The sequence below is a fragment of the Rhinopithecus bieti genome, unplaced genomic scaffold, assembly GCF_001698545.2.
Source record: "Rhinopithecus bieti isolate Rb0 unplaced genomic scaffold, ASM169854v2 scaffold_3902, whole genome shotgun sequence".
NCBI classification, from domain to species: domain Eukaryota; kingdom Metazoa; phylum Chordata; class Mammalia; order Primates; family Cercopithecidae; genus Rhinopithecus; species Rhinopithecus bieti.
In genome coordinates, this window is record NW_016804460.1 from 302,425 (window position 1) to 321,664 (window position 19,240).

The following is a 19,240-nucleotide window of genomic DNA, read 5'->3' on the forward strand; positions in this document are numbered from 1 at the left end:
AAAAAAAAAAAAAAAAAAGACAAAGCAGATAATAGATCTGATTAAATAAACATTTAACTACTTCCACTGAACCCTTCCTTGGCTTTTACAGGTTTTAAAGGATTAAATAACTAAAGGAAAATGCTGACTATATATCCTTCAAGCTAACAGTGGTAGCAGGAGATAAAAAGGTTAACTGTGTACAGAAAAAGGAATGGGAAAGAACTGGTGAATATGAAAAAAATAAGACAAATGTGGACAGTGACAAGAAAAAAATAAGTATATCCATAATGCCCATTTACAGTAACTCTGACTAAATTACATTATGTAAGTAAAACTGAAAGTTAAGCAGAAATTTAGGTTTTTGTTCTTATATCTGATATTACTCATCTCATCATCTCATACCTGCCCCCCACCTTTTTTTTTGTAGAGACAGGGTCTCACTATATTGCCCAGGCTGGTCTCAAACTCCTGGGCTCAAGTGATTCTCCTACCTCAACCTCCCAAAGTGCTCAGCCACACCTGACCACCTCATAACTTTTCTAAGACATCATCTCCTCCCCTATTAAATCTTTTTCCTCAGCCTATAGTAAATATCCAAAAATGAGTATTAGGAAAGTCCAGCACAAGAAGCTTTACTTTTTTGTATGCCAAAAACAATTTCCATTAATAGCAGAGCAAAAACCTATTGGATTTTGTTGCATAAAGAGTAGTATAAAAGAGAGAGCGCAGGAAGATATGAGATTAATTTCATCTGCAAGGCACCTAACAAGCAGACAAGAGATGGCATCATGCTAGATTGTGATTTCCAGAAAGAAAGAATCCTATTTGGATAGTCTTTACATCCTCATTAGTTAGGATCATACCTAACAACCTGGTACATAAAACATATTTGCTAAATATTTGATAAATGGAAAAATGATTAAACAAAAGAACAAAACAACCAAACTGACAACTTAAGAACTGTACAATCAGTACTGGCAGGTGAAAAAAATCGAAACATGGCCTTCTTGGAGAATAGCAAATGATTAAGAGTATAGGCTCTGAAAACAGGTTAGTGATATTGACCAAATTACTTAACTTTCTGTGCCTCAGCTTTCTCATCTGTATAAAAGGATAATAATACTTATTTCATAAAGTTTTGTAAATTATATGAATTTACATAAAACACAACAGTGCCTAGCACTTACGAATCAATAAGTGACGGTTAATATTATTATTACTACAACTACGTAGCTTTTATTTTAATGTAGCAATTTGCAAACTTTCATTTTGCACAGATAAACTCTGCTCAAATTAAAGTTTAATTTAAATGTAAGCAAATACAATGGATGAAAGCAATGATGTACAGGTTGAAACATGGGTGAAGAATTCATAGCCTACCACAACTCAAGACCCTTATCATCTCCACTGAATGCTTGGAAGTGGGCAGAGCAGTATAAAAAATCATTGATTTAAAGAATAGACACTGGATATCACATGTCCTTTCTTACCTAAGGGGAAGCCAAGAACACCAGACTGTGCAATCATGGATGGTTCAAGGGTGCCTTCATGGTTAGCAATAGTGATGTTTCGTAACCTAAGGCTATCATAGAGGCCTTGGAGCTTTTGATACTGACGATTGCGCTCCATAAGTTTCTCAGAGATGTCACTGAACTTTTTCTTGTATTCTTCTAGTACTTTCTTCATGGAGGTGACCTCCCCTTTCATAGAGGTCAATTCTACATCCTTGCTTTGTATTTGCTGAGTATATATCTTCTCCATCTGTTTCAGATGGCCCTCAGCCTTGCTGAAATTGTATTCTTGATAAAGACGTTCCTGATGTACCTGGTTCCAAAAGAAAAAAGATTTTTAAGGTATGGGGTACAAAGTTATACATTGTAAAATGTTATACAAACACAAAAGGAAAAGAAATATGCTTTTATAGGGATGTTATTTTAACATTTAGAACCCAGTTTAAGAAGCAATCAGGATACACAAGGCACAGAAAACAATAAGTTATGTTATTAAATGCATAGAAAAAAAGTCTGGAAGAATACTCTCAAACCACTAACTTTATACCACCAAAAGAACTGAGTATTTGTCTTACTTTAACAAGTGACATGTTTTCCAAAGGTTTTTAAGAAACATAATCCCATTTTTCAAGTCATCAGAGCATGAAGAACAGACTCTAAGACAACCCCAGATTATCATTGTCTCCTGGTACATACACCCTTGTGTAACTCCCTATCCCCTTGCATGTGGGCAGGACCTGTGACTACAATACTACATAAAATGTGGCAGGTTGTCACTTCCTAAGTATATTACCTAAAACTATAAGGTCTGTCTTACTACGAGACACACTCCTTGCTGGCTTTGAGGAAGCAAGCAGCCATGTCAGGAAGGCCCAAGAGGCAAGTAACTAAGAGCCTCTGGTGAACAGCCAGCAAAAAATTGAGGACCCAATGAATCTAGACACATCTTACATTTTTCACAAAAATAAACTCAAAATGGTTTACAGACTTAAATGTAAAATGCAAAACTATGAAACTCTCAGAAGATAACATAGGATAAAATCTAGATGATCTTGGATTTGGCAGTGACTTTTAAAATACACCAAAGGTATAATCCATGAAAGAGAAAATTGATAAGCAGGACTTCATTAAAGTTAAAAATCTCTGCTCGGCCGGGCGCGGTGGCTCAAGCCTGTAATCCCAGCACTTTGGGAGGCCGAGACAGGCGGATCACGAGGTCAGGAGATCGAGACCATCCTGGCTAATACGGTGAAACCCCATCTCTACTAAAATACAAAAAACTAGCCGGGCGACCTGGCGGGCGCCTGTAGTCCCAGCTACTTGGGAGGCTGAGGCAGGAGAATGGCGTGAACCCGGGAGGCGGAGCTTGCAGTGAGCTGAGATCCGGCCACTGCACTCCAGCCTGGGCGGCAGAGCGAGACTCCGTCTCAAAAAAAAAAAAAAAAAAAAAAAAAAAAAAAAAAATCTCTGCTCTGTGAAAGACCCTGTAAGAGAATGAAACGACAAGCCACAGATCAGGAGAGTATATTTGCAAAAGATAGCTCTGATAAAGGATCAAAGAATACTTCAAACGCAATAAGGATACAAAGAACACTTAAAACTCAACAATTAAAAAAATTTAAAAATAGACCAAAAACTTCATATACACCTCACCGAAAAAAAAGGCAAAAAAGCATATGAAAAGATGCTCCACATCATATGTCATCAGAGACATGGAAATTAAAATGAGATACCACACCTATTAAAATGGCCAAGATCCAGAACATGGACAATACCAACTTCTGGCAAAGATGTGGAGCAACAGGTTCTCACTCATTGCTGCTGGCAATATAAAACGGTACAGCCACTTTGGAAGACGATTTGGCAGTTGCTTACAAAAATAAACATACTCTTACCACATAAGCCAGCAAAAACACTATTTGGTATTTAACCAAAGGAGTTGAAAAATACAGGAGCATGTAAGAGAAACAACTTACCCAGAAAAATATAATAAACAGTTACTTGACAGATGACAAACATCCTTAATAAGTATAAGTGTATATGTAAGATACAACAATACATTCAAGGACATGCTTAAAGTTATCCACAGGGAGGTCTTTCAAAGGAAATACTAAAAGTAGAACTCATAAAGGGAAGAAGTTAAGGACGTGTATTTGATAAGAATGCTTATCATAGTATTTTAATAACTTGGAAATAAATTATGATAAAAACAATATAACCATTAAAATATGATTATAGAATAGTTAACTAAAAAACATTTAATAAGATATTCATACCCAGTGGAGCATAGGCTACTCAGGAGGCTGAGGCGGGAGAATGGCTTGAACCCAGGAGTTAGAGACTAGCCTGGGCAACACAAGAAAACCCCATCTCAAAAGAAAGAAAAATACATACCAGATATAATATATTGTCAACTCTAACAATAAAACAGTGTGTGTGTTATTATCTTACTTTTATACAGAAGACAGAGTGTGTGTGTGTGTGTGTGTGTGTATACCCAAAATATCAACAATGGTTATCTGAGTGATGGAATTATGAGTGCTTTAATTTTCTTCCTTTGGATTTTCAACAATAAACATTATTGCTTTTGAAAACAAAACAAGCTAATAAGAAGAGTTTCTCATATACTCATAAAAAAATATATAAAATAATGAAGGAAAGACACTAGAAGCTCCCACAAATGCCTGAAATTATATGTTCAAGAGAAATAGACTAAGCACTAACCTGGTATGTCCAGAAGGCCAGTGCTCGGGAGCTAATGTCCAACACAGTCTCTGGTCGCAGTCCCGCCAATACCATAGCTTTATATTCCTCTGATGGACTGAGTTCTGTGCGGACAATATCGAGCTTTCCAGAAAGGGTACTGTTGCAGGCAGGACAGATAGCTGGTGAGCGACTAAACTCACCACTGCCATGTTGATCACAGAAGATGTGAGAGCAGGCAGTGACCCATGCATAGCCAGAGAGTTTGATGCGACACTTTCGATAATTACAAAGCAGCATGTCTTCACACAAAGACATAATAGGATAGTGAGGTGTCCAGAAGCTGAAGAGAGTCCTAATAAGCGGTAAACAAAAAGGCCAAGTAAGTTAAATTGTGATAAAAATAAAATAAACAAGTAAAAAATAAATACAACATGCATGTTTTTCTTATAAAATACTGCACATTTTATCATATTCCTTGTATTTAGTATAATTGATATATTGATTTCAGTTACTCAATAATATTAATTGTGCTCCTTGTTTGTCCGGTTTTCTAAAAACACTTTAAGGATAAAGGTAAAGACAAAGGTGGTTGTAGATCTTGCTAAAGTCAGAAATAATATATATACGTGGGCCATGGGCAGTGGCTCACGCCTATAATCCCAGCACTTTGGGAGGCCAAGGCAGGCAGGTCAGGAGTTTGAGACCATACTGGCCAACATGGGGAAACCCAGTCTCTATTAAAAATACAAAAATTAGCCAGGCGTGGTGGCTCAAGCCTGTAGTCGCAGCTACTAGGGAGGCTGAGGCAGAAGAATCACTTGAATCCGGGAGGCAGAGGTCGCAGTGAACCGAGATCGTGCCACTGCACTCCAGCCTGGGCGACAGAGCAAGAATCTGTCTCAAAACATATATATAGGCCGGGCGCAGTGGCTCACCCCTGTATAATCCCAGCACTTTGGGAGGCCGAGGCAGGCGGATCACGAGGTCAGGAGTTCCACACCAGCCTGACTAACACGGTGAAACCCCGTCTCTACCAAAAATACAAAAAATTAGCCTGGCGTGGTGGCGTGCGCCTGTAGTCCCAACTATTCAGGAGGCTAAAGCAGGAGAATCGTTTGAACCCGCGAGGCGGAGGTTGCAGTGAGCTGAGATCGCGTCATTGAACTCCAGCCGGCGACAGAGCGAGACTCCATCTCAGAAGAAAAAAAAAAAAGGTTGCCTTGGCCCTCCGGGTCGACAGAAAGGAACACTTGGACACCTTTATCCCAGTAGCCCCGCTGAGTGAGTTTCCTCAGGTATGTCACCTGGCAGCCACAGTTAAGAGGCCTATTTTACGTCCAGCAGAGTAGGGGGCAGAGGCGAAGCAGAAGAGCTGGGAAGCTTTAAAGCGGAGCCCTCGCTCAGGCAAGAGAGGCGCAGCTAATTCGAATCTTCCACCAGCTGGGAGTAAGCGCCTATCTAATGGCTGTACAAGCTACGTGAGGGGCAAGTTTTAGAGAAACAGCCCCACAGAAATTACACTCTGGAATTTTCAGTCAGCTTTCCGCGCTCAGTAGAGAAAATAATAATAACAAATGATACTTAATCTGAGGCTGAAAGAAAAAGCGCGGAAAACCTCCGTTGCCTCCACAGCTCCACAAGCGAAGATTCCAGGATTCTCTGCGCGCGAGTGCTTCAGGGAACTACGCCAAAGCGTGCGTGCGTAGGGTTGCCCCGAAGCATCCTGGGACCTGCCAGGCCCTGTGGAGGTGCGGCGGGCAGTTCCGGCTTTCTAAGAATCAGGAGAAACCCCCAGAAACGGTGTGACAGCTGTAATTGGACAGCTGGCACCTCCAAGTTGGGGTAATCCACCATTTTTTTTTTTTTTTTTTTNACATGTGCCTTTCCTTTCAATAGCTATTGAAGTTGTCACTTGACAAGGGATTGAGAGGGATAAGACAGAAGGGGCGTTCACCATGATTCTATTCCTGGAAACTGACATTTTATCTTAGAGGAAATAAAGCATCATGTGTATGTTGACTTTAGAACAGGTTTAATAGAAACTCTAACACCTAAATGAAGCCACAGCTTCTTTCTAGCATGAAGTGAATGTTCTTTGTTTGTTTGTTTGTTTTGTTTTGTTTTGTTTGAGACGGAGTCTTGCTCTGCCACCCAGGCTGGAGTGCAGTGGCCGGATCTCAGCTCACTGCAAGCTCCGCCTCCCGGGTTTACGCCATTCTCCTGCCTCAGCCTCCGGAGTAGCTGGGACTACAGGCGCCCGCCTCGTCGCCCGGCTAGTTTTTTGTATTTTTAAGTAGAGACAGTGTTTCACCGTATTAGCCAGGATGGTCTCGATCTCCTGACCTCGTGATCCGCCCGTCTCGGCCTCCCAAAGTGCTGGGATTACAGGCTTGAGCCACCGCGCCCGGCCCACCGTTTTATTTTTTATCCACCTTGGAATAGACATCTTTCCAGCTCTCACACATCCTCTATACACATTTAAGGAAGTTATAATTTTCTTTTGAGTCTGCATTGCAAACATGCATTACAGGGCTTTACATTAAGCGATAGTGGGCTGGGCGTGGTGGCTCACGCCTGTAATCCCAACACTTTGGCAGGCTGAGGTGAGCGGATCACCTGAGGTCAGGAGTTCCAGACCAGCGTGGCCAACATGATGAAACCCCGTCTCTACTAAAATACAAAAATTAGCTGGGCGTGGTGGTGGACGCCTGTAATCCCAGCTACTCCAGAAGCTGAGGCAGGAGAATCACTTGAACCCAGGAGGCAAAGGTTGCAGTGAGCCGAGATCGCACCATTGCACTCTAGCCAGGGCAACAAGAGCGACACTCCATCTTAAAAAAAAAAAAAAATTAAGCGATAGTATTGAGGGTCACAACTTTGAGGTGACCTACCTGCGTGCTCTCCTGGAACTGCTGGCAGTTCCAGGCATTACCTATAGCAGCTGCTGTAGGTAATTATTTTCTGCTTAATCTATATGGATGTTAGAATTCAGATTAAAAATTAACCTGAAGAGGAAAGCTAGAAGGGTCCTCAGAATATAAACCTTAATGAAGCTTTTTTTTCTTTTCCAGATAGGGTCTCACTCTGTCGCCCAGGCTGGAGTGCTGTGATACGATCTCGGCTCACTTCAACCTCCGCCTTCCAGGCTCAAGCGATTCTCCCGCCTCAGCCTCCCGAGTAGCTGGGATTACAGGCGCCTGCCACCACACCCAGCAAATTTTTGTATTTTTAGTAGACACAGGGTCTCGCAATGTTGGCCAAGCTGGTTTCAAACTCTTGACCTCAAATGATCCACCCACCTCGGCCTCCCAACGTGCTGGGATTACAGGCGTGCGCCACCATGCCCAGCCTCATACCGTCTTTTGTAGCCATCCTTCCAGATGTTGTGACCCTATTATGAATTAGTAACAGATGCTATTAGCCACACAATGGACATCAAACCCTGCAAACCCCTTTCTGAGTAGTGCCAAACCATAATATCAAATCTTTTTCCTTCAAACAAAACTGTCAAAACTGTGCAACTTCCTACAAGGTTTGTCAACTGGTTCACAGTAATTAGGCCTTTGTACATTTCCCAAACTATATTGTGATAACTTTAAAGTGGTAACTTAATTCTGGTATAAACCAGTTTCAAAAAAATGAAATCTTCATGTGTGAACCATGTACTCCTTAACATCTGTTTTTGGCTGTTCGAGCCTTTTGTGTGAATTCTGATTTTAACTATGCCAAATGTAGAAATATTAATACAAAAAAAAGTACAACTCATTTAAAGTTGAAAAATGCAAAATATTCTAATTTGACTAGTACCTAACTTTGTGATCCTAGCCTTTGTACTGCACCATGATCACTTCCTGGAGATGTATCTAAGTTAATACATACTTAACATTAATTCATTTTAACACCATGTACTGCAAATATGCTACAATTTATCCATTCTTCTAATAGACATTGATTGCGGGTTTTTACAATTAAAAACAATACTGCAACGAACATTCTGTACATGTCTCCTTGAGTACACATGCCAAAAATTCCTCTAGAATATAACACCCAGAGACTGGGTTAGTATATAAGCAACCTCAAATCAACTAAGTGTTGCCAAACCACTCTCCAAAGTAAAGGCATAAATTTCACTGCCACCAGCAAAGTATACAAGAGCCCAATGCTATAAATTCAGCAACATGCAGACATGTCAAGGTGTTTTATTTCATTGTTGTCTATCTGATGACAGTGAAATGGTATCTCAGTGTTTTTTTAATGTACAACTCTTTCATTACTCGTAAGAGTAAGCATTTTTTCATCTGAATGACTACTCAGGGATCCTCATCTGTGATTTGCCTGTTCACATCCTTTGATGATTTTCTTGATTTATATGGAGTCATTTAACAGTAATATGGCATGCAAACATAAGTTTGAATTTTAGTGTACACAAATGTCTCAACTTTCCCTTTTTGTACTTACGTCTACTCCAATGTCATACTCTTGCTTTTCAATAGTTTTAAAGTTTTGCTTTTCACATATACAACTTAATTCATTCTTCCCAACATAAAGAGTCTGAATAACTTACAATAAGAGTTGTGAAGGCCAGAGTGACCACAACATTCAAGAAAGCAAACATTCCAACAACTTCACTATTTGATGGAGTGGTAGTCTAGCCTATAACGTTCCTAGGTTATATTTACCATGCAAGGGATACAATATGCATCAAAATATTAGGAATGTTGTATTTCATTGCTTTTAGAATGACATTTAATCATATTTATTGACTATACAAAACAAGGCAACAGGCCGGGCGCGGTGGCTCAAGCCTGTAATCCCAGCACTTTGGGAGGCCAAGACGGGTGGATCACGAGGTCAGGAGATCGAGACCATCCTGGCTAACACGGTGAAACCCCGTCTCTACTAAAAAATACAGAAAACTAGCCGGGCGAGGTGGCGGGCGCCTGTAGTCCCAGCTACTCGGGAGGCTGAGGCAGGAGAATGGCGTAAAACCCGGGAGGCGGAGCTTGCAGTGAGCTGAGATCCGGCCACTGCACTCCAGCCTGGGCGACAGAGCAAGGCTCTGTCTCAAAAAAAAAATTTAAAAATTAAAAAATTAAAAAAAAAAAAATTAAAAAAAAAAAAACAAGGCAACCAACCACAAAGACAAAACTACTCAGAATAACAAAATCATATTCCAACTCTTCGGGAGGCCAAGGCAGGTGGATCATCTGAGGTCAGGAGTTTGAGTCCAGGCTGGCTAATATGATCAAACCCCATCTCTATGAAAAACCACAAAAATTAGCTGGGTGTGGTGGTGGGCACCTGTAATCCCAGCTACTCAGGAGGTTGAGGCAGGAGAATAGCCTGAACCCCGGAGGCGGAGGTTGAGGTGAGCCGAGATTGCACCACTGCACTCCAGTCTAGGCAACAAAGTCAGACTCCATCTCAAACAAACAAAAAAAAAATTATAGATATGAAATACTTTCCATGAGAATCAGGACAGGCGCAATGGCTCACACCTATAACCCCAGCACTTTGGGAGGCCGAGATGGGCAGATCACCTGAGGTTGGGAGTTCGAGACCAGCCTGACCAACGTGGAGAAACCCCGTCTCTACTAAAAATACAAAAATTAGCTGGGCGTGGTGGTGCATGCCTGTCCCAGCTACTCAGGAGGCTGAGGCAGGAGAATAGCTTGAACCTGGAAGGTGGAGGTTGCGGTGAGCCAAGATCACGCCATTGCACTCCAGCCTGGGCAACAAGAGCAAAACTCCGTCTCAAAAAAAAAGAAAAGAAAAGAAATACTTTCCATGAGAATCTATATACAGAAAAGCAGTCTGAAGATATTATAATGAAGAAGAAAAGACACTGAGTTTCAAGTAGTAGTTGTGCTATATTTGAACATATAGAAGTAACTTCCTGTTTGTTTTGATACCTTGTTTTTATAGCCAGAAGTTGAGATTTGCAACAGAAAAGTCTGACAACCTGAAGACCGATTTCTTGTAATGTATGAAATGGTTTAACTCAGTTGTTTACTATTTTTAGACAAACTACTGAATATTCATGAACTGTATATTATTGATGAAGCAATTTCAACAATCTTAATCTAAAGAATAGGTTTCATATTCTGGCCAACACAAGTTATTACAGTTGCATACCATTTGTGAGATTCTGGTATAAGCATGAGTATTAAATCTCATTACAAAAACAGTGAAGTATACCAGACTTTCAATATTTAGATTTTTATTTTGTACCCCTTGTATTTAAATATGCCATCATGGATATAAACACAGCATATAGGACAGTATACTTTAGCCAAAACAATTGAGAATATTTCTTTTTTTTTTTTGAGACGGAGTCTCACTCTATCGCCCAGGCTGGAGTGCAGTGACCGGATCTCAGCTCACTGCAAGCTCCGCCTCCCGGGTTTACGCCATTCTCCTGCCTCAGCCTCCCGAGTAGCTGGGACTACAGGCGCCCACCACCTCGCCCGGCTAGTTTTGTATTTTTTAGTAGAGACGGGGTTTCACCATATTAGCCAGGATGGTCTCGATCTCCTGACCTCGTGATCCGCCTGTCTCAGCCTCCCAAAGTGCTGGGATTACAGGCTTGAGCCACCGCGCCCGGCGAGAATATTTCAACATGAAGCAGAAATGAGTTTTTAACCATACCTGAGTGGTATGTGCAATTTAAGTCAATGATAAATATCAAGTAAGATCGTAAATAAAATATTAACAATAAAAGATTTTTAAATACCAGTAAGCTTTTATATATCTATTCCTCACATAGATTGGTTTTTGGCAGTCGTTACTTATAATAGCATTGATTCCAGGTTTTACAATTAAAAAACAATACCACCCAGTGAACCATTCTATACATGTCTCCTTGAGTACCACATGCAAGAATTCCTGAAACCGCCCTTTTTGTCAATCCAGCGGGCTTCCCGCCCCGCCCTTCCCCCACCCCGACCCTGAACCCTCTATGGCTCCCACACCCAGAGACTAGGTTAGTATAGAAGCAAATATTTTTTTGGTATCTCTTCTGGACCAGGTCTTAGGGGAAAAGAAGGTATCCTGCTTTCATGGAGTTTACAATCTATCAAAGGATCTAAGAATGACAGAAGAAAATGAAAATATTATTTTATTCTTTCCTTTGCCACCTCTTACATTTTTGCAAATTGATTCCATAAAGCCATTTCTGGTGAGAAAAGTCCATCTTTAACTTGAAGAATTATCTATCTTCATACTGCAAAGAAAAGTTATATGTATAATTTTTTTTTTTTTTTGAGACGGAGTATCTCACTCTATCACCCAGGTTGGAGTGCAGTGGCACAATCTTGGCTTACTGCAATCTCCACCTCCCAGGTTCAAGCGAGTCTCTTGCCTCAGCTTCCCAAGTAGCTGGGACTACAGGTGCGCACCACCATGCCCGGCTAATTTTTGTATTTTTAGTAGAGACAGGGTTTCACCATGTTGGCCAGGCTGGTCTTGAACTCCTGACCTCAGGTGATCCGCCCACGTCAGCTTCCTAAAGTGCTGGTATTACAGGTGTGAGCCACTGCACCCAACCAAAAAGTGTCTTTTTAAAACTCCCCTGACTTGTGTGAGCAACCACTCTAGAAAACCAAGTAAACCATTTAAAATTCGAACATGAATGACTTTATAGTATAATGTTTCAGTAACTCCCAGAACCAACTGGCTTTCTTTCATAGTGCTAGATGAGAGCTATCTAATTACTATATGCTCATTTTTTGAAACTAGGCTGCTTCTTTTATTTTTTTAATCACACGTACATTTTCTTAATCTAGAATCACCACCCGTTTAGTAATTGTTTGACTCCGCAAAAATCAGAAGGCACTAACAGACAGCCAGCCCATCCTCATGGTGCCCTGAGTGAAGATAAGCCATTTTTGATATATGATGGATCAAAATCCCACTGCCTAAGGCTCCAAGCAGTGAGAGGAACAGCCATCAAAGTTTACCTCCAACCACATTAAGAAACGTTTATAAAAAATAAAGACATCCCAACCTGGGCAACATGGCAAAACCCTGTCTCTACAAAAAATACAAAAAATTAGCCAGTCATGGTGGCCTGTGGTCCCAGCTACTTGGGAGCCTGAGGTGAGAGAATCACCTGAGGCTGGGAAGCTGGGGCTTCAGTGAGCCCTGATTGTGCCACTGCAGTCCAGCCTGGGCAATGAAGTGAGTCCCTGTCTCAAAAAAAAATAAGACATCAAGAGACTCTTATAAGATAGGAATCATTACATCTAAGTAAGAACTAGAAGAGATCATTAAGGATCAATTGATTTGGCAATGCAAAATGAGGAACTAGATAAAAAGTTAGTACCAAAATCAAGATTATTCAACTAAAGAAAATGTTATTCCAACAATTATGTAAAGATACACACTATAGTGCCTGTGACTAATTCTAGAACTTAATTAAGTTTTGAGGGGCAGGGTGAAGGTAATGAGGGGTAGTCTAATTAACAGAAAGATATATAAGCAATAAAAACAAAGATTTCCTCTTTTTTTTTTTTGAGATGAAGTCTAGCTCTGTCACCTAGGCTAGAGTGCAGTGGTACGATCTCAGCTCACTGCAACCTCTGCCTCCCAAGTTCAAGCGATTCTCCTGCCTCAGCCTCCTGAGTAGCTGGGATTACAGGTGCACACCACCACACCCAGTTAATTTTTGTATTTTAGGTAGAAACAAGGTTTCACCATGTTAGCCAGGCTGGTCTTGAACTCCTGACCTCAGGTGATCTGCCCACTTCGCCTCCCAAAGTGCTGGGATTACAGGCGTGAGCCATCACGTCAGGCCAAAACAAAGAATTTTCGTCAATCTATTATGCAGATGTCAAAAATTGCCAGGTAGTACAGAATCTAAGAGAAATATAAACATGGATTCTGAAGACAAAATAGTTAACATCAAACTGAGCATTTACTATATGCTTTACCCACACCCTTACTAATTTAATCTTCAAAATAACCACCCTGAGTCAAATCCTATTGCCATTCTCTAAAATATAAATATAAAATATAAAACTAAGACACAGATAATTAGGAAACTTGCCAATACTGCATAACTGGTGAAGTGATAGAAAGCATGGGTTTGAACCCAGTCTGACTCCAGAACCCATATATATACTATACTATGCTACTTCTCAACATCTTTAATTGACTTTTTTGTTTTTGTTTTTTTTGGAGATGGAATCTCGCTGTCACCCAGGCTGGAGTACAGTTGCACTATCTCTGCTCACTGCAACTTCCGCCTCCTGGGTTCAAGCAATTCTCCTGCCTCAGCCTCCTGAGTAGCTGGGACTACAGGTGTACACCACCACGCCCAGCTAATTTTTTGTATTTTTTTAGTAGAGATGGGGTTTGCCATGTGGGCCAGTCTGGTCTCAAACTCCTGAGCTCAGACAATCCACCCACCTTGGCCACCCAACGTGCTAGGATTATAGGCATGAGCCACCACACCTGGCCTCAACTGACATTTAAAAAATGAAACTTATAGCACCTTAGCAGCTGGCCATGAAGTCACAAACCTGAATTTTCAAAGACTCATATATATGTCAAAGCTTCTCAATATCAACGTAAGCCTTACCATAAAAGAAAAATGCAGTAATCATCTACTGTATATCCAGGATTTACAGCACCAAAGAGGTCCAGACTGCAACAGTGAGACTCAGATCTGGTTTCGGTCTCTTGAAATTTTACTTCTGCAAAAGACAACAAAAGCTAAAAAATTATTTCAAGTCCTGATATTACTTTGAGTTGTTTGTATTTCCCGTATTTCACCCTTCTTTCTACCTAATTCTCTGCTGAAAATGCAGGCATGGGTAAAGAATATAAGCTTGTCCTAAGTTACTTCAAATAACTTTTAAAATATTACAATACATGAATACAATAAAATTAGAAAATAGGTTTATAATAATGCAAGATTACTTGTAGAACTCAATTCTAGAGAAAATAACCCCTAGTATTTTAGTATATATATCCTTTCCGATTTCTTAAGCAAACATATGCATATAAAAATATGTAAGCAGAAACACATTGCTCTATAATGTTTTTCATGTGTCATGAATATCATTCTATTTCAATAAACATAAACCTGTATCATAACTTTTAAGTGACTATGTAGTGTTGTATTGTATAGTCTTCACGAAATTGATTTAACCAACTCTGTGTTTCCCTTAATCTATATGTATAGATTGATAAAATAGTGATTGGTTTAAAACTGCCAGGCTAAATTGCCTATAGAATTATACCAGTTGCCAGTGCTTTTTCTGTAGTATTTGAACTTTTAGATTAAGGATTCCTGACCCTAGTTCTAACTCACAAAAGTGATTTTTTGGGATTATAGAGATATCACAAAAGATCAAAGCACAATAAATTAGTCTCAAATTCCTAACTTATTATTTATATAAATTTATTATATATAAATTCTTAATTTATTAAGGTTTAAGAATCACTTGGGATTACAGACTAAATCCCAGTATGAATTCCAACAAGCAGAATTCAATTGCAGGTGTTTGCCCCTAGCTTTAGTCTGCTCAGAGCATGTGTTTAATCAGGCTGATCAGCTGAAACACGGACTTAACATGCATTTCATCATGGCAAACTGTAAATGACTGGGGAAGGGCAAACCAGCACTGGCTCCTTATCCCTAAACAGGAAAATTCTCTTAAGGTTAGAAATGGGGATTTTTTTCAATTACCAAATTCCATCCACTAATAACACTGAGTCCCAAGTCTTGCTAGGTGATTAGAAATCCAAATGAGGTAAAAATGAAGATTTTGCTCTTACTCTTACCTCTGGCATCACATGAATCCAGCTTCTATCTAGAAATCCAGTTGAACCACAGGATCTATCAATTACCTAGGATCATTTCTGGAAAATTTTAAAAAAATAAATTCACAAAGGTTATGATTACATGACAATTCACACCAGCATGTTCTACACCAAGTCACAAGAAAATTTAGAGTAACTGTTCATCCTTTATTTAACTCTCCATTCGTTAATATAAACTATTGACTCATCTTTCGGAGAATGTCACCAAATGCCCAAGCTCAATATCAAATAGGGCAGGATCAGGAGTTCAAGGTTACAGTGAGCTGTGATCATGCCACCGTACTCCACCCTAGACAACAGAGTAAGACCTGTCTCAAGAAAAAAAAAAAAAACAGAGCAGGACCTGTACACAAGCTTAATTTTGTATAAATTTACAAGTCTGGATAAAACTGCACAATAGTCTAACCAACTTCTGAAAGGCTATAAAGGTCAACAGTCTCACAGTAAGAAAACAGTTACGCAAGAGAAAGGAGTCAAGAACTTGTAAGATTCAGCTAAATGAGAAAATAATCCAAAATAGTTTTTTCAAAGCATGTTTCAGTTTCATTTGAGCCAATGCCGGATTGTATTTAACCTTTACTCTTCGTAATCCTTTGTCAAAATAATCTGAAGAAACTCTTCCCTTTACACAGGAAAATTGAATTAGTAACATTTGGAACCCAAGTCTGCCACAAGATGGCAACGTAAGAAAGAGACTTGCTTTAATTTCCTCTTCCAGCATTTGAGTGTAATCTGAACTTTAAGGTCAAATACACACTAGATGCGCAGTTCATCTTTGCAGGCAACCTTCACACTATTCCCTACTCTTCCCCTAATTACTAGCTAGAAATTGTTTTTATTTACTTGTAATGATCATCTAAAACTTGTTAGCTAAAAATACTAGTTATACTTTTATCATTGTGTTCTTTTTCATGCAGCAATGTGGAGATTTAAAAATCCATAACCTCAGATACAATCAGCCAGAAAGACAAGACTCATAGAAATTAACATACCACCAAATAAGTGGTAGAAAGCAAGTATGGTTAAGAAAAAAAGTAGGATTGGTCAAGGAAGGCTTCATGAAGCAAAAACAGTGGGTCATAAGTGGACCTTAAAGTTGCATGTCCAATAAGCAACCACTTAGAGTTAAAAATTAAATTTCTCCATTACCCTACTCACATTTTCATTACTCAATGCTATATTGGCAGTATAAACATAGAACATTCCCATCATATCAGAAGGCTGGACATCAGTGCCTTTAAGAATGGGTCTAAAATAAGCTGACAGAAAGAAAGCAGTGGCTATCATTCTTTGGAAATCCTATCTGTCAAGCTATATAGAATTTGTATCATTTAAATTTTACAACCCCCTATTTACAAGGAAAATTGAGGCTCAGAAAAATTACATAAATTTCCTAAGGTCACCTAACTAGTAAGAGCTAGGATTTAAATTCAGGTCCATCAAAACTCCATACTCTTTTCACTTCACCACGGTACTTCCTACAGAAAATAAGCAGAGCTAAAGATGGTTTGCTTTAAAATGTAATGCAGTGACATGCTAGCTAGCTCAGACGGTTGGAAAGAAACTGAAGCATTTTAAATATCTCAGACAGATATGATCAAAATGTTATTTTACTCCTTCCTTGCCCTACATTTCTATAATGCTTTAACTATGTAAAATGTTTTCAGATCAATAGGATTCAAGGTTAACTAAGAGAATGAAGACAAGAAGCAAGACATGGTGTGAAAGGTTTCTACAGTTTTAACAATGTCTACCTTAAAACTCCTTTATCTCTCCAAACCTAAAAATCAATTTTTTAAAAAAGGAAATAAAAAAAAAAAAAACCTACTTGATCTAAGTATTCTTACAGGATAATAATTATAGGTTGAAAGGAACAACTTCTCTATGAATCTCAACTCACAAACAAAACCCAGATTGCAAGAGGCCTGGTCTTTTTGTTTTGACACATAGCACAAAGCCTGGCACATAAATCCTGATGTTAAATATGGGATACCTTTCCCAATGGGTGATGCCCCCCGCAGGATTCTAGTCATGCATGCTTCAACAAGTGTCATTCCAACATACAAAGGACATTTCGTATTTACTAAGTATTTTGGAAATGCTCCATAAACAATCAATGATCCCAGCATTTTGTTGACTGTGGGCAGTAATCACTTCAAAGTACTAGTGTTCATAGCCAAAAAGTACATTTTATATGTGTGAACAGATGCTTCATGAAGGCCTAATACAAACTACAAATTGATACTAAATCAGCAGATACTTGTGTTAAGATTTCATTACCATTCCATTTGACTCTATTCCAATTTACTCAGTGCCACCTAGCATTATAGGATACAATAGTAACTCAAAGAATCTCTAGGCTAGGCTTTTTAGATAGAAAAGATACACATACGTGTAGTAAAGAGAACTTAAGGCAGCTTATGTGATCAAAATTCAAGTACCAGGCTTTAGGTCCCATCAGCCTTTAACCCTTTCTGTTGAGAACATCCAAATCCAAGCCCATGATTTTCAGGGGGTCTACAGATGGGCCAGTTCTGGAATGGCACACAGGGTGCTGGACTTCCCTCCTCAGTGGATTTCATCTTCAACCTGAAACAAAGTGAAAACACAAAATTTTGTTCATACGAAGTAAATACTAAACTGATAGCTTGGCATAGTTTTCCTTTAGAGATAGTTATATAAGGTACTGCTATCAGAACAGACTCCAAGTTTTAATTCCCACTCACTATCAGAGTTTCCTTCCTTTTTAAGGCAGAATAGTATTCCACTGTACATATATATCATATTTGCTTTATCCATTCATCTGTTGATGGACCCTTAGGTCAATTCCACATCTTGGCTTTTGTGAATAATGATGCAATGAACATGGGAGTATAGATATCTCTGACACACTAATTTTATTTCCTTTGACTATACCCAGAAATGGGATTTCTGGATTATATGGTAGCTCTATTTTTAATTTTTTTGAGAAATTTCCATACTATTTTCCATAATAGTTGCACTAATTAATATCCCCTAAAATAATAGATTTTGAAATCATACAAAACTAGATTTTAATCCTGGCTCTCTCATGTATTTGCTGTGCCCATGGGTAAGTTATGGAACTTCTCTAAACCTTAGCTGTCCCCTCTTTAAAATGAGAACAAATACTACATACCTCTTAAAACTTCTGTGAAGACTGAGGTAATAAATACACTTTGCACTGTAGCTGGCATGGTGTTAAATGTTTAATATGTTATTTTTATGTCTTGCCCAAGCTCAACCAGCTAGTGAGTAAAAAGGCAAATATTCTGCCTAAAATTTCACACTTTTCCACAGCCATAAAAAAAAAAAAAAAAAAAAAAAAAAAAAAACCATGTCCTTTGCAGCAACTGGAGCTGTTGGATGCTGCTGGAGGCCATTATCCTAAACAAATTTAGGCAGAAACAGAAAACCAAGTATTGTATGTTCTCACTTATAAGTGGGAGTTAAATCTTGGGTAGGGAGCTAAATACTGGGTTCACAGGGACATAAGGTTGGGAACAATAGACACTAGGTACTCCGAAAGGAGGAAAGGAGAGAGAGGGGCAAGAACTGAAAAACTTCCTATTGGGTACAATGTTTACTACCTAAATGGCAGGATCAACAGAAGCCCAAACCTCAGCATCATGCAATATATACCCTGTAACAAACCTGCACATGTACCCCAAACAAATTTAACAACAAAAAGTCACACTTCTCACAATAACCCAGAAGCCAGAAAGGTCACTCATATAGTACTCATAAGGGCCCTTCCAACTCCAAGATAATGGGTCTTTTATTTTTTATTTTTTTGAGATGGAGTTAGTTTACCCAGAAAATCTGCTAAAACAAAAAATATATCTTTTAAAAAAATAATTTTTAAAGAATACTATGTGATCATTATAAGGAATGTGGACACTCTACTCATGGAACTTAAGTGGAAAAAGTAAGACACAGAGTAGAGTAGGTACAGTAAAAGGGAAGGATACCCACACATATTTGCTTATATGCATAAAATATCTTAGTAACACTGTTATGAGGGAGAGGAATTGGATGGCTTAGGGAAGGGGATAAGAAACTTTGATATCTTTTGAATTTTAAATCATGTGAATGTATTACCTATTCAAAATATATATATGTATATATATGTATTCAAAAAATATATATAGTATTCAAATATATATATATATATATATTTTTTTTTTTTTTTTTTT

General features: G+C 38.9%; 1 protein-coding gene across 10 annotated transcripts in view; it reads right to left on the reverse strand.

Annotated features, from left to right (window-relative positions):
• Positions 1-19,240, reverse strand: part of CCNB1IP1 (cyclin B1 interacting protein 1) — a 24,112-nt gene that overhangs the window by 3,124 nt on the left and 1,748 nt on the right. For 3 of the 10 annotated variants that reach the window (XM_017868496.1, XM_017868495.1, XM_017868497.1), the window contains exons 2-7: positions 17,468-17,615; positions 14,988-15,065; positions 13,780-13,894; positions 11,343-11,421; positions 4,218-4,551; positions 1,473-1,806 (exon numbers count right to left, since the gene is read on the reverse strand). In XM_017868496.1, coding sequence (XP_017723985.1) covers positions 1,473-1,806; positions 4,218-4,551; positions 11,343-11,371 — 697 coding nt within the window. In that variant the 5' untranslated portion in view covers positions 11,372-11,421; positions 13,780-13,894; positions 14,988-15,065; positions 17,468-17,615. The other 7 variants (XM_017868498.1, XM_017868499.1, XM_017868494.1 and 4 more) reach the window with 6 other exon arrangements.